Source organism: Dasypus novemcinctus, chromosome 2 (genome assembly GCF_030445035.2).
Source record: "Dasypus novemcinctus isolate mDasNov1 chromosome 2, mDasNov1.1.hap2, whole genome shotgun sequence".
Classification (NCBI taxonomy): Eukaryota; Metazoa; Chordata; class Mammalia; order Cingulata; family Dasypodidae; genus Dasypus; species Dasypus novemcinctus.
Genome location: NC_080674.1, coordinates 98,505,494 through 98,520,652, shown reverse-complemented (window position 1 = coordinate 98,520,652; position 15,159 = coordinate 98,505,494). Strand labels below are relative to the sequence as shown.

At 36.2% G+C, this 15,159-nt stretch overlaps 1 protein-coding gene across 2 annotated transcripts in view; it reads right to left on the bottom strand.

Moving 5' to 3' along the window:
* Positions 1 to 15,159, bottom strand: part of RHOBTB3 (Rho related BTB domain containing 3) — a 65,354-nt gene that overhangs the window by 35,515 nt on the left and 14,680 nt on the right. For both annotated transcript variants that reach the window (XM_023592348.3, XM_004470655.5), the window contains exons 4-6: positions 11,449 to 11,603; positions 8,040 to 8,151; positions 5,130 to 5,495 (exon numbers count right to left, since the gene is read on the bottom strand). In XM_023592348.3, the coding sequence (XP_023448116.1) occupies positions 5,130 to 5,495; positions 8,040 to 8,151; positions 11,449 to 11,603 (633 nt within the window). The remainder of the gene's footprint in view (positions 1 to 5,129; positions 5,496 to 8,039; positions 8,152 to 11,448; positions 11,604 to 15,159) is intronic.

Here is a 15,159-nt window from a genome sequence, read left to right as displayed (position 1 = left end):
GTCTATTCATTATTTTGAATGAGACTTAGAGAAAACCTACAAAGTTGAAGGCAGTGTTTGGTGTGCCCTATAAGTGGTTCCTTGTACCTTTTACAAGACAATATTCATCAAACAATAGATTTAAAACCTAACACCACTTTCTACTCCAATGTTTTCTTTAAATCCACCTAAATCTTCCAGATGCAACTGCAATTTTCAAAACTATAAGTTTTAAGTTATAAAATTATATAACCACAACCCAAAGGCAAAAAGTCAAATCTTATTTTTAACAATCATTTCAACTGAAGGCTATACCAAAACTTTTTTATTTATATTATTACATATTTGCATTGTTTTCTTTATTTGCAAATATTTACAAACATCTAATCTGTTCTCAGTTTTAAACTTTAAAGTCTAAGAACAGATTATAAACATTTTTCTCAGACACATTCCAGAGAAGGAATGACCTTAGTCTAATAGTTTATAAGTGGAAAAAGAAAATTTAAAAAGAGAGAAGTCCTCAGAAAAAGTACATTTAGATCCATACTTTAAAAATCATATGTTCCGATCTTTTCCATTCTTATTTGGGACAGTTAGATGTGAGATCTTCTTTTCATTTGCTAAAATAACTCATTAACTTCCTACTCTTTAATATACAGTTGCTACTGAGCTCTTAAAAGATGAGGAGTAGTGTAAGCATGAATAAGAAGAAAAACAATTGATAAGCTGAGTCTTAAAAAGACACAGGGGTGTACCCTGCCCCAATGAAGATGGTTAAATGAGATGCTTCAGGGCTCTGTCCCCCACAGAAATTTTAAACAAGAAACAGGAACTGGTAGAACCATCTTTCTCAAAGCTCTGAAATACAGTTAAATGTTTGTAGTAACAGGGCAAGTGCAAAATCTAGAAAAAAACAACAATGGTAAGATCTTGTGGTGCCCTTGGTGGACCCATCCCGTCAACAGACTGGTGCAAGGCCAGCTCATGTTCCCAGTGTGGGTCCCTGGTCCCAGTTCAGGAGGGAACAGTAGGTACAGGAGTGTCTGTGCCGGTCTGTCTGGGGGCAGCTTGAAGGACTGAACTATAACACATGTCCCAGGCTTGCCAACCCAGAGCTTGCCCTGAACCTAAAGCAGCTCACAGAGCTGTCCTATGGAACTCTGTAGGAGACCAGTCAAATCATAACAGCCTGGGGCAAAAGACTGCTGACTGTGGGACAAACAGGTTAGCACCCAGGACCATAAGGAATCAATGTTTCCTAGGGGAGTGGGGACAATAGTATCTATGTAAAAGGGGAATTCCTACAGTCATGCACACATGCCCAGGACAAGACACATTCCTTTTGCCTCAGGCTGTTCTCTGAACTCATTATTAGGACAGGTAAACTCTAAAGGACAATGATTACACAGGCCAATATGCAAAGACTGGGAAAGGTATTTTCTTTCTTTTTTTTTCCAGTTTTTTTTTTTTTTTGGTTAGCTCCTGCCATTCAAGGAAATCTCTGCCATAACATAGCTGGATACAAGCTTATAGAACAGATACTTTGGTGTCAAAATTCCAGAGATAACACATTAAAATATCAAAATGCCCAGATTGCAACAGAAGATTGCAAAACATACAATGAAACAGCAAACAATGGCCCTTACAAAGGAGCAGAATAAAGAATTAGAAGCTATCAATGAGTAGGACCGGACCTGGGACACACTAAAGACTTTTAAAAAATGTTCCAAAATATGCTCAAAAGAGCAAAGGAAAACATGGACAAAGAACTAAAAGAAACCAGAAAAACTATTGACGAACACAATGAGAACATCAATAAAAAGATAGAAATCATGAAGGGAAACAAACAGAACTGAAGACTCCAGTGTGGCAGTTTGATACTATTTATGAATTCCAAAAACAGATATTAGATTATATTTGTAAACTGGTCTGCTCCTCTGGGCATATTAGATTGTATTAGATTCAGAGGTTTCACTTTTACCTGATTAAATTAAGATTGGGGCTTTGATTCAGCAGAAGAAAGTCTGGCTTTATCACTAGTTATTTTAAATATAAACAGTTAAATCCATATATCTATGGCAAAATGATTTTTGACTCAATGGGGAAAGTACAGTCTATTTAATAAATGGTGCTGGTAAAACTAGATATCCATATGCATATGATATGAAAGTAGACTTCTACATTACACCATATACAAAAAGATCAGGAAACCATATATCTGATAAGGGTTTAATATCCAGACTCTAAAAAGAACTCCTACAATACAACAAAAAGACAAACAACCCAATTAAAAACCGGCAAAGGACTTGAATAGACATTTCTCCAAAGAAGATATACAAATGGCCAATAAGCACATGAAAAATTGTTCAATATAATTAGCCATTAGGGAAATGCAAATCAAAACCACAATGAGATTTCACCTCACATCTACACTCAGAATAGTTATTTTTAAAACTAAAAATAACAAGTGCTGGCGAGATGTGGAGAAATAGGAATCCTCATACATTTTTGGTGGAAATGTAAAATGAAGCAGTCACTATGGAAAATAGTTTGGCAGTTCCTTAAAAAGTCAAACATAGAACTACTGTATGAGCCAGTAATCCTACATCTAGGTAATCAGCCCAAAGAATTAAAAGCAGAGATTCACACAAACATTTATACACCAATATTCATAGCAACATTATTCACAATTGCCAGAAGGTGGAAGCAACCCAAGTGCCCATAAACAGATGAATGGATAAACAAGATGTGGTATATACATACAATGGAATACTATTCAGTCATAAAAAGAAATAAAGTTCTGATACATGTTATAACATGAATGAACCTTAAAGACATCTTGTTGAGCAAAATAAGTCAAACACAAAGGGACAGATATTGCATGATTAAACTTATATTAAACAGTTAGAATATGCAAATCCATAGAGAGAGAGTACAAGCTGCCAGATGTATGGGGGCAGGGGTGGGGAGTTAATATATAATGGGGATAAGGTTTCTGTTTGGGGTGATGGGAAAGTTCTGATAATATATGATGGTGAAGGTAGCACAGTATTGTGAATGTGATTAATCTCATTGAATGGTATGCTTGGGGTGGTTGCTATGGGAATGTTTATGTTGTATATGTGTTTGCACAATTTTAGAAAAAGAAGTGCAAATAATAAAACAATGAAATTAAATGGAATACATGACACTGACTGGATCTAATAATGGATGAGAAAAGACCCAAAAGGACATTATTGGGACATATGGAAAAACTGGAATACAGACTGTGTGATGGACTGAACTGTGTACTCTAATTTGGACACGTTTTTCAGTCTTGGCCTGCACTCTGGTGGGTGTGGGCTCACTGTAAACAGGATCTCTTGGAGAGATTACTTCAATTAAGGTGTGACCCAACTGAATTAGGATGAATTTTATTCTGGATTATGAGAGTCCTTTATATAGAGAGAATAAAATTCAGACACAGAGAGAAAAAGCCACAGGAAGAAGCAAAGTCAACAGAACCTGAATAAGAAAGGAGAAAGGAGAGGACATCACCATGTACATTACCATGTGATAGAAAAGCCAAGCACCAAGTTTCACTAGCAGCCAGCCCGGGAAAGCAACAGTCTTTGGGGAAGCATTGTCTTGTTGATGCCACAATTTTGGACTTCTCCTAGCCACAAAATTCTGAGCCAATAAATTTCTGTTGTTTAAGCCAACCCATTGTATAGTATTTGTTTCAGCAGCCAGGAAACTAAGCCAGACTGGAAGCTTTATATCAATCTTAAATTCCTTGAAGCTGATAAATGCACTTAAGGTAGTTACATAGGTTAATACACTTATTCTTAGGAAATGTCCATGTAACTATTAATCGATCAAGAAGCATGATGTATACAGCCTAATCTCAAGTGTTTGGAAAACAGATAAAAAGACATAGTTTATCTACATGGATAGACAGAATGATACAGCAAATGTGGCAAAATGTTAAAGGTTTATGGGGTATGTTGGAATTCTGTTTGGGTTTTGTATTAATTTTGCAACTGTCCTGAAAGTTTGAAATTATTTCAAACTAAAAAGCTAAGAAAAGAAAATATAAGGGCAGAGTAAGAGTGGAACAAAGTAAAGAGAGTCATTACCAGAGTTAAACAGATCTCAGCCTGAACTAACTTTAGATACTGATTTCCAGTTTCTAATCTGAACACAGCAACTCTGCTAATTTCTCTTCTAGGTTCCCTCCAAAATCTAAGAGTCCGACAAAAGACTGACTACCTAGGTGTTAAGATGTAGAAATCTGGTTTCACATATGCTTGGAAAAATGCATTTCTTTAATTTAAACTGGACAATAAATAGATCCTTGTGTTTGCATATTTTGGGTAATTAAAAAAAATTTTTAAAGATATTTAGATTACATAAATGTTACATAAAAAATATAGCAGATTCCCATAGCTCTGCTCCCCACATGCCCAAATTTACCCCCATTAACAACACCCTTTACCCTTTATTAGTCTGGTACATTCATTGCAATTGATGAACACATTTTGGAGCATTGCCACTAAGCATGGATTATTGTTTACATTGTAGTTTACACTCTCTCCCACACAATTATGTAGGTTATGGCAAGATATATAATGGCCTGTATCTGTCATTGCAATGTCATTCAGGATAATTCACAAGTCTCAAAAATGCCCCCATATTATACCTGTTTACCCTCTCCCTGACCTTAGAACCTCCGGTGGCCGCTGCCTCCACATCAATGATATAAATTCTTCCATTGCTAGAATCACAATAATCTATGCAGAATACTAGTAAATCTACTCTAGTCAATAGTTCATTCCTGAGTCCTGAGGATTATGGATGGTGATGCCTACTCCACCTCTAATTGAGAGGGGGCTTCAGTGTTGGGTAATTTTTAAAAAGTGAAAATATTGACACACCTGCTCAATTAGAGAAGGGATTATTGTTTTTTTCAGGTAGATAAACTTGTTAAAGACAGAAAGCTTGGACCAATTTCTATATAAGAAGCAAATAATATTTCATGTATAATCTTCACCTCAGGTGGTAAGAAGAAACTACATTTTAAAAATAACCAATATTCTTGAGGACCACAGGCATACTTCATTTCAAAAGCTTAAGAGAATATAAGTAACCAGAGTCATCTGACAAGATACCTGAATAAATGAAGCGCAGAATGTCTGATAAACAAGAGCAGAAGAGTAAATCTTTAACGATGACTCGTAATGGCGGGTTGCCTGGAGACTCCTGGCCAGCACCTGGAAATGCAGTATCTCTGTTTATAATGAAGAGATCCTGGGTTGTCCGGACAATACTGGAATCCTGAATGTCAGCGGGACTCTTCACATTGAAAAGCAGCATGAAAACATGGCTTACAGCGCAGAGAATAACCTTGTGGGCCTCTACAACTTCCCTTAAATCTGGGTTGTAAAACACCACGTCCACACACTGGCAGCCAAACAGCAAGTTATTCAAATCAGAGTTATAATGTGATGCTTCAGCCTTTAAGACAGGCATTTTCTCTGTTTCAAAAATAAAAATAAAAATAAAAATAATAAGCTATTCTTTAGGTCTTTTGATCTAATAGTACCAAATTTTCTTAAAACCCAACAAACAATTTTTTAAATATTAAGTTGAACCATGTGAAATTACCAATACAGTATTTGAATATTTTTGACCTACAAAATGGCAATTTTGTATAATTTAACCTAATTATAAACATGTCTAAACTAATTATTCAGAGATTATAGAATTTCATAACACAGGCACACATCTGAGTACTGTGTTTACATTTTATAGTGTAAATCAAAAACCTACAAATAACCTAAAGGGCAACAAAATGACAGTTCTCATTGTTTGTAACTCCCCAAAATGAAATAGTCCTTCAAATACTGAGTTTCAGTACTCATCATTCTTTACTTTCACCTGATAAATTTAAATTTTGAGTGAGTTCCAAAGAACACGACCTTATATCTGAAGTCATCTCCTAGTGCTGGACGTCGAGGTGGAGGTCTAAGCTATTAAAATTCTTCTACTTCTCAAAGTCAGGGCTCAGTGTTTTGGACTCATTTTTTTAATCCACGTTAACTATTTCATTTTTATCCTAAATTACTATTTTTCCTCTCTTAGTAAAACCCAATGCTTCCTTCGAACCAGCTCTTTCCCCTCAGTGCACATCAGTGAGAGTGTTGGCTAGGGCCCCTGATGTCCAAAAGAGGATGTCCCTTCCATTTATTAATGCTAGTTTGATCACTAAAAATATAGATTTGCCCTCAATCAATTCAGAATTTCCACATTCTAGGTCCTCATCACAGATCCTGATTTTAAAATGTCTTCTGTCTAATTTTTCCAAAGCCAAGTTAAGAAGGGTTGCTTGAAAGATACACAATCATCTACATCAGTGGAATTCAAACTTCTTCAGCAATTAAAATCCTTTCCTCTAAAGCCAAACCCCAGTCTATAAAACAGATAAAACCCAGGTGCTCTGGGGACTGGGCTCTCCCTGCACTGTATCCCATTCCATTCTCCATTCCATTGCCTGAGGGACCTTCGCAGAACCATAAAGGCTAAGAACAGTCTGAAAGCCACTTTCTCCAGACCTGGAATTAATTGTTAGAATAAGTCAGCAATAAAACAAATGTGTATTCAGACAGTATCATCCTGGACCCCTGGGCTATGTTTAGTATTATACCCATAGCTCTCTTTATGGAATGATAAAAGAAACAGCTTAGTGGAAGCTGCCACTGCATTTGCTGAAGGGACACTTTAGAAGCCTACATCCACTACATCCCTAGTACCCCCATGTGAAGACCTAAATGAGAAATTTCCTTTAAAGCTAAATGGCATGGAACACTTCACCTTCTCTGAGCAACTGGTACATTTTCTCTTCTTGATTAATAAGAACTAACTGTCTAAATTATTTACTTGGCTATTCCCCACCAATCTTCTCATCTAGAAAAATTTATGGCTCCAGAATTTATGACATAATAGGCCACAGCTCCCGTTTCACTTCACACACCAATAAATCTCAGTCAAGTGTGTATCATTTATGGTCTACATATCTGCATTGTATTCTTCTTAGAACCTGGACTTGGCCTCCCATTCTAATTTAGATTTTTTCTGATTTATATTTTCCTGATTTTTAATTTATATTCATCTATTAATAAACATTTATCAAGTATCTACTTGTTAAAACAATATCCATAACAAACTGATCTGGTTAGAGTACTATTTCTATCCCAAATTATGCAAAACATTCTGAGATAATACATATATTATTTATGATAACAGTTAATATAACTTTACTTATTTAACTTTATTTTCTTCTAATCTTCTATTAGGTAAATTTTCAAACATTCAAAAAGTTGAAAGAATGATATATACACATATATCCTCCACTTATATTCTGCAATTATTAACATTTGTCATTTTTGCCTTAACTCTAGATAGACAGACACACATACACACTGCTGAATCATTTAAAAGGAAGATGAAAAATAAAGAGTAAGTTGCGGTCTTACTTTTACATGTAAGGAAACTCTGGCTCTAAATACTTCCACATTCATCTCCTAAGAATGATATTCTCCCATTCCACCACAATACCATTATCATACAAAAGAAAATTAATAATAATTCCATAATATCATCTAATTTCCATTTCATATTCAATTTTTAACCAACTTTCCCAAGAATATCTTTTATAGATATTTTTATTGAACCAGTATCTAATCAAGTTTTATGCATTGCAGTTGATGATTATGTCTCATTAGACTTTAATCTAGAACACACTCCTTACCCTCTAAAAGCACACAATATTTTTAATAACCTGTAGGCTCAAGTTTTTAAGACTATTTCTCCAAGTGTGTTCTAAGCACCACCTGCTTCAGAACCACCTGAGAAATTTATTTAAAAAGCAGATTCCTGGCCCCATTCCAGATTTAGTGAATCAAAATGTCAGGTAGTTCCTAAGTACACTCAAATTAGAAAACAATTTGCGCTTAAGACTTGTGAGAAATTATCTATAACAAATAGCAACTGACTGTCCAGATAATGGCTAATAAACGCACCTGGTTGTTCAAGCTGAGGTGGTCTAATTCCATGAAATGAGCTACTCATCTTCCTTTTCTTCATTTTTTCACTGGTTTTCTGATTTAAGGCTTGAATCATAAAATACTCCAACTAAAACATGAAACAAATTTTAATGAAATCTCCAACAAAATTATGTATCTGACAATAAACCACATTTATTAAGCACTTTTAATATCATTACATTTATATAGATGCATTAACAAACACTTCTTAAAAGTCAATTTATATATTTAATCAAGTGGAACAAGTAAAACAGGTTTGTTTTTAATTTTTAAAAATTGTATCTAGTGGAACAAATTGTGCCTTGCTAAACAAATCCATTCAAGTTGGAGCTGTTTATTCTTGTGAATTATCAAGAAAGCCAAGCACTGCAACTGCAGGGCTGTGGATCTCAACTGGCAACCACAGCAGTTAATACTGGAGAGAAGCAAGGCAAGAATAGATCTGACTCTACAGCTGTTCATATCATCTAGGGAACTTCAAATGCACTCTGGTTGTTTTGTTTTTTTCCCTCGAACAAATTACTTCCAATTTTACAAATTAAAAATCTATCCACGCCACTTACACAGCCTGTATCATACATGCTGAGACCTGGGTCAAAAGTGCACATGGAGGTCCCTGCACAACAGGCACTTGACTATTTAGACATGGTAAATCAAGAGAGCAAATTTCTATAAATATATTCTAAAATACACAAATCCTATTCTAGCCTCCTGCTTTGACAAATGCATCATCATGAAAGCCTGAAAAGCTAGGTTTAGACTTAAATGTTCAGACTCCTTGGAGTTTAAAGCAGACAGGGAGAGCTGACTCCTAGACCCCAAGATCCCTGCTTCTTTTCCCACTCTTGCTCCATCACACTCCTCACGGGGCTAAGTGGACACTAAGCCCCCACACCCAAGCTCCACGCACTTTCCCCTTCTCCATCCCCCATGGATCACCCCCTGCTACCTCCAGCCTGGGGATGCACACACCGGCGGTACAGTCCACCTTCAGGAGGACAGACCCAGGAATCAAGCCAGTACAGGCCCTGGAAACAGACTCAGGGTCATCTGGTCATTCTGAGGTCTTGGGTTCTGGAGCATGGCCACAGTCTCCTGTCCGCTAGAGCTTTCTTGTGGATGGAAATGTTCTACAATATCGAGCTGTCCAATGTAGTAGTCACTAGTCACATGTAGCTATTAAGCACCAGGAAACTGGCTACTGCATCTAAAGAACTGTATTTTTTATTTTAATTAATGTAACTATAAATAGCTACCCATTGGCTAGTGGCTACCATACTGGGCAGCACAGGTCCAGAGTGGGGTACCAGCTCCAGGTAGACATATCCCCTTGGTCCCATGCACTTGTGTTCTCTGGGGAAGGGTGCAACTGGAAGAGGGCCAGGTGGGACCCTCTAAAGCTTGGGGCCAAGGCAGGAACCCCTCCTGCCCAGGTCTGAAGGTAATACTGCACAGCTTTTCATCCCTGACTCTTTAATACAAGATTCTAAATCCTCTTTTTTTTTCCCCAATTAAAAAAATTTTTTTAAAAAAAGAAACTTTAAATTACATAAGTATTACACACAAAATATAGGGGATTCCCATCCCTCCCCCCACACACTTTCCCACATTAACAACGTCTTTCACTAGTGGAGGACCATTTGTTACCACTGATGAACACATATTGAAGCATTGCTATTAACTGTGGACTATTGTTTACATTATAGTTTACACTCCGCCCCACAGTTGTGTAGGTTATGACAAAATGTATAATGGTCTGTATCCACTCTAACATTCTCATCTTCATCTGTGATTCTTGTAATTGCCATTATTTCTTACATCCAAGAGCTTAGTCATACTTTGCTATTCAAGAGCCTAAAAAGAGATCATTTTGACAGTATGTCCATATTTGCAGCAAGGCTTGAGTGAAGGGGAAAAAACTGCTATTCCTTTCTATCAACAATGACCGCATCTTCAAGCCTTATCATGCTTTCAACCTAAATGTTACACTAGGCTTTAGGAAAAGAAACAAGGAGGGTGCAGGGCTGGGGGTAGGGAAAAAGAGAAGAGAAAGCAGGAGTTAGAAGGTGGAAAGAATGATTCTGAGTATTAAGATCAAAATTAAGATTTTTTTCTAAAAGTCAATACAATATAATCTGCTTGGCAGGAAATTTATAGTTTTGTTCCTCTCGACCAAATGCTTATAACTGCATATATATAAAGCAAATATTTCTGTCATCGGTAATACCAGAACTATGAGTACATCTTCCCTAATGCTGTTATTATTAATTGTTCTTTACATTTTCAGGTAAAAAACAGCCGTTTGTATTTGACGGGAATCAGTGCCATTTATATTTGGACCTTATTTACCCAGATTAGTAACTCCAGAACAAAGAAAATTTCTATAGCTTTGTTGGAATCACATTTCAAGATATTCAGCCATGAATCTACATAATGAATATTCTGAAACATTAGAAAGAGTACTAGATGAAGAGCTGGGCACTTTCTGTGTGGTGTGCTGGCAAAGCTGTGGTAGCTAACCCTTGTGAATATAATTGATACCACTGATTTGTAGACTTGAAAGTGGTTAAAAATGGAAAACTTTATGTTGTATATGTTACTACAATAAATTTTTTTAATTAGAAAAAACTGGGGTCTCATATGTAGAGAATTCCAAAAAGCTCCTCCTTAGTATAGTGTTTAGTTTAAACCTCCTATCTATGCTTATCAGATTTGACAGGAGTCACTGCTTGGAGGGTTGGAAAAATAGTTCCAAAATTACTACATATTAAATAATACAACTCCACAGTACTCTCCAAGGACCCTGCAGTCCTAATATTTTAGGGTGTGTGCTGTACACTAAGACAAAATGCCTGCAGGACCCAACAAATGCAACTACGACTGAAAGAGAAAACTCTATTCTCCACAAATCTGACAGCACACTACTTATATAAATAGTTTCTCTGGACAGTCTTGAGCCACCACAAGATCAAGAGGATATGAAATTTTGCCAAAACATACAAAGAGGAAGAAAAATTTCACTTTTCAAGGAGTGGATGGAAATGAAGGAGAACTTTCAGGATCTACTGTTCAGATTGCCAGGCTGTATAAAGATTATTATTTTAAAAGACATTACAAGTTTGTGTAAGTAAACATGCTTTTGATATATAGAACAAAGACTAATTTAGTATTACCAAAGAGAAAATCTCAAAATATCATAAACTTAAAAAATATCTCATTTGAAGAGAAAAATAAAATTATAATTTTACTCTGACAAAACCTTTTCTACTTACTCTCATTTTATTTCTTAAGATTAGAAACTAAAATTCTAATTAATGGGCTGGACAGTAGCTCTTTAGCCAACCTGACAAAGGGCCTTAATTAATGTAACAGAATTTCTACTTACCACTCCTCCAAAATATTTTCCTATATAGAAGTCATCAAGGCTGTGAAGTTCAAGATAGGTAGCCCCTAGTTCTTTAGCAAGTTGGATTCCTTCAGTTGTACTAACACAGCTCCCTCTGTCTGAGGTACATAGCGGGCATGTACAAGGTAATTCTTCTGAAAGAAAAAGAAAGGGATTTAAAAACAAAGAGTTTTGAAATTAAACAGAAAAAAATATACTTAGACAAAATATGTTGTTGTTTGTTGAACATTAAACAGCAAACTAAGAGGTCCTACTAGAACCACAATTCAAAGACATTCAGTAAACCCAGTATCCACTACTCTGAATTAAAAGTGTCAATAATAACTAAAGGTCCCTAAATCAATAAGCTTTAATTGTAAGAAGAATAAATAGCATTTTAGAAATGTAAAGAATTTAAATATAGGTGAATACCTATATTTACCTATACCAAGCCTATACCAAGGCTAGTATAGTGACCAAACCAACCAGATAGTAATGATAGGTCTGCTCCCTTTTATACAACCTTGACATCCTGAGTATCAATATTTCTAGGCCAATAAAAAAGAATACAGGGAGCAGATGTAGCTCAAGTGGCTGAGAGCCTGTCTCCCATGTATGAGGTCCCAGATTTGATCCCTAGTACCTGCTAAAAAGCAAACAAACAAAAATGCCAACTTTCATTGGAGAGCAGATGTGGCTCAGTGGTTAAGCACCTGCTTCTCATATACAAGGTCCTGGGTTCAATCCCCAGTATCACTTTAAAAAAAAAAAAGGAATACAAATTTACCAACTTAATTACCCATAAAACATGGAAAATAGTGGGTTGGTGCCTTTTTTTGGTAATAAGCTTTAAATATTTATTACAGTTTGAAATAAAATATTTACTTTCATTTTAATCAAACCCTCAATTTGACCCAAATCTTGAAGCAGTAACAATGAAAGTGCCTCTCTCTGTAAGTTTCACGTAAAGTATAATCTGATTAATCCAGGCACTTCAATCACTAGATTCTAAAGCATTCAACTGCAGAGACCAATTCAATCACTATCTTTTCCCTCGATATTAAAAAATAAAAATCAGAAGGAATAAAAAGTACTCAAAATTTGAACTGTGTCAAGATTCATGACTGTATCATGTATAGACCTGTGCCTGTGGCTGGGATGGTAGTAAACTGACTGATCTATAAGAATACTCTCTAAAAGGCTAAAGATATACGTTCAACTCCAGATGTGTCAGTTAGCTTTGTTTTGTTTTGTGACCACAACACCAGATTTTCAAAACGTAGCCAAGTCAAAGAGGGCAGAGCCTTTTTGAGAATGCATGTTGATGTAGCTGGCTTCTCTAGCACACAGACTCTGAGATGGAGATTTGTGTGCAGGAGGTTTACTGGAACAACTCTTCTCGGGACGTGGGAAGCAGAACCAGGCAGAGGAAAAAATTGAACTGTAATCTAGCTGAAACACAGACCTCAGGTCGATCCTACAGGGGACTCCAAAGGCTTGGGTGGCCTTTTATAGCTGTACCATTTATGGACTGTAGACTGGCCTTTGTAGCCCGAAATCAACCAGTAAATTGGATGAGGGCTCCCCTGCGGAGGGAGCATAACGCTGGGCAAGGCGGCTTCCTTCAGCAGAGGGCAATGCCTGTAATGGGACTCAGCTGTGGGCTGTCAGCAGCCAACCAGCCCAGCCCGAGGGAGTAAGCGCCAGTGGCTTGGAAGGGGTAGCTGGACAGCCCTCCAGAGCATACACCACATGTTTCCTACCAATGAACTGCATACAGATGGAGCACATATGTGTATAGATGGGGTATATACTAAGGATATTTAGTGCACACGTATACTACATATGTAAAAATGTCTGTGTATGCTCACACACACGCTCACACAACTTATGTAATGTATTCACATCCTTATTTTAGAGAGGAGGAATCTGAGGATCAGAGAGGTTAAGTGCCTTGCCCAAGTAACACTGAATTAGAGAAAGAGGCAATAATAAAACTGTGTCTTGCTATGCCTGATATATAAAAGTGACATCAATAGAGAAGATAAAAATTTAGTCTGAGTAAAAAATTATTGATGCCAAAGATACAGTAACACTTAAAAATTAAGTTTGAGTTCTCTAAGTTATGTCATACAGTATGCATTTTTGCTTTTCCTTTTTCATTTTAGGTTTGGAGGAAATAAAGTTTTCATACAGAATTTAGTCTATCTTGAAAAATAACATGTTGGTACTTTGCATTCTCTACAAAGCCTTCATCAACGGTGCCTTTGATTTCCTGAAGACAGAGGCCTACTTATGTCTACAAAGCTCTCCTTATGCTGATGGAATGGGGTGGGTAGGCAGATCATCTTATTAAACTTTACTTCTGGACCAAAATAAATCAATGTCAGTAGTGTTTCAAGTGAAAAATTAAGTGAACATAATTAAAATAATTTTTAATAAATAATCCTTTCTTTTTATTTTGAAATAATTTCAGACACAGAAAAGTTATTTTAAAAAGTAGAGTTTCCCTATACCTTTCCATGCACATATTGATAAACTTTTTTTGTTATTTCCATATAGCCAGACCCATGCTCACAGTTCTCCCTATTATCAACACTCTGCATTAGTGTGGTATCTTTGTTACAATTGATGAAACATAATCATTTTGATTTGAGGGAAAACCACAACTAATTTCAGGTTTAAGTCAGCTGAGTAGGGTTTTCCATTCAGTGCAACTGGTTAAGCATCTTTCTGATTCACTACCCTAGAAAGTCTCTCTTTACACCTAATTTGTATCACTGAAGATATTTCTTCTTTGTTCACACTCATCTAGAAAGGAAAAACGCCTGGTCATTAGACACCTTATTATCCGGTAATTAGCTGCCTGTTAGTTACCTTTTATCTGGATTTTAAAATATTATTTCTTAAAACCTTTTTCTTCTTAACATTCCTATTAATATATTCTTCCACATCAATAAGCTCTAATCTAAGGACCTAAGTAAAAGTCTGCCTTGTGTTGGGTTAGAGCAGGAGCATCAGCAAAACATTTAGGATTAAATAAACCTGACTGAGCATTTTATCAGGATCAGAGGACCCAAAATAACTTTAAAGTGTGGCGCCTTCTTTAGAAGCCCACACCAAAGCCTCTATCTCACCATCATATCAACTTTGTGAATGAGAGTGCCACACTTCTAGCTAATACTGCAGTCTTTTTTTTCCTGATATGTTCTGTTAAGGTGTTACCACAAAATGTCCGTTTTTAAAAGTGAACAAAATTTAACTCTTGCATACAAATGAATGGTATCTCTTTCAAACTAGCTGCTTTAAGAACCTGTAGAATGATTTTTACAATGTTGCCAAGGCTTAAAATAGTTTTAGAAATCCTTTTCAAGGATTCTCTTGCTAGCAATCTACTAGGATCTACTAGGGTTACAAGAAGAACTAAAAGACAGGATGCCAGCTTTAAGGAGCTTAAAGCTATGAATAAACCCCAGGCATGTTCTGAAAAAAATTCCTCATTTAAAAATAGATTCAACATTTAGTAAAAACCAAAAATTTATTCAGAGTCAAGTCTGATGAAGAAGGCACCCATCCAGTCAAACTTGTCAAAAACAATGTGTAACAAAGGAAAGAGATGGGACTGATCTCCTATGTTTGCTAAAACATTTCTAACAAGAGTTATGAGAAAGGAGTTACAAGGAGAGCACCCAGCAGTTTCATGTATTGCAA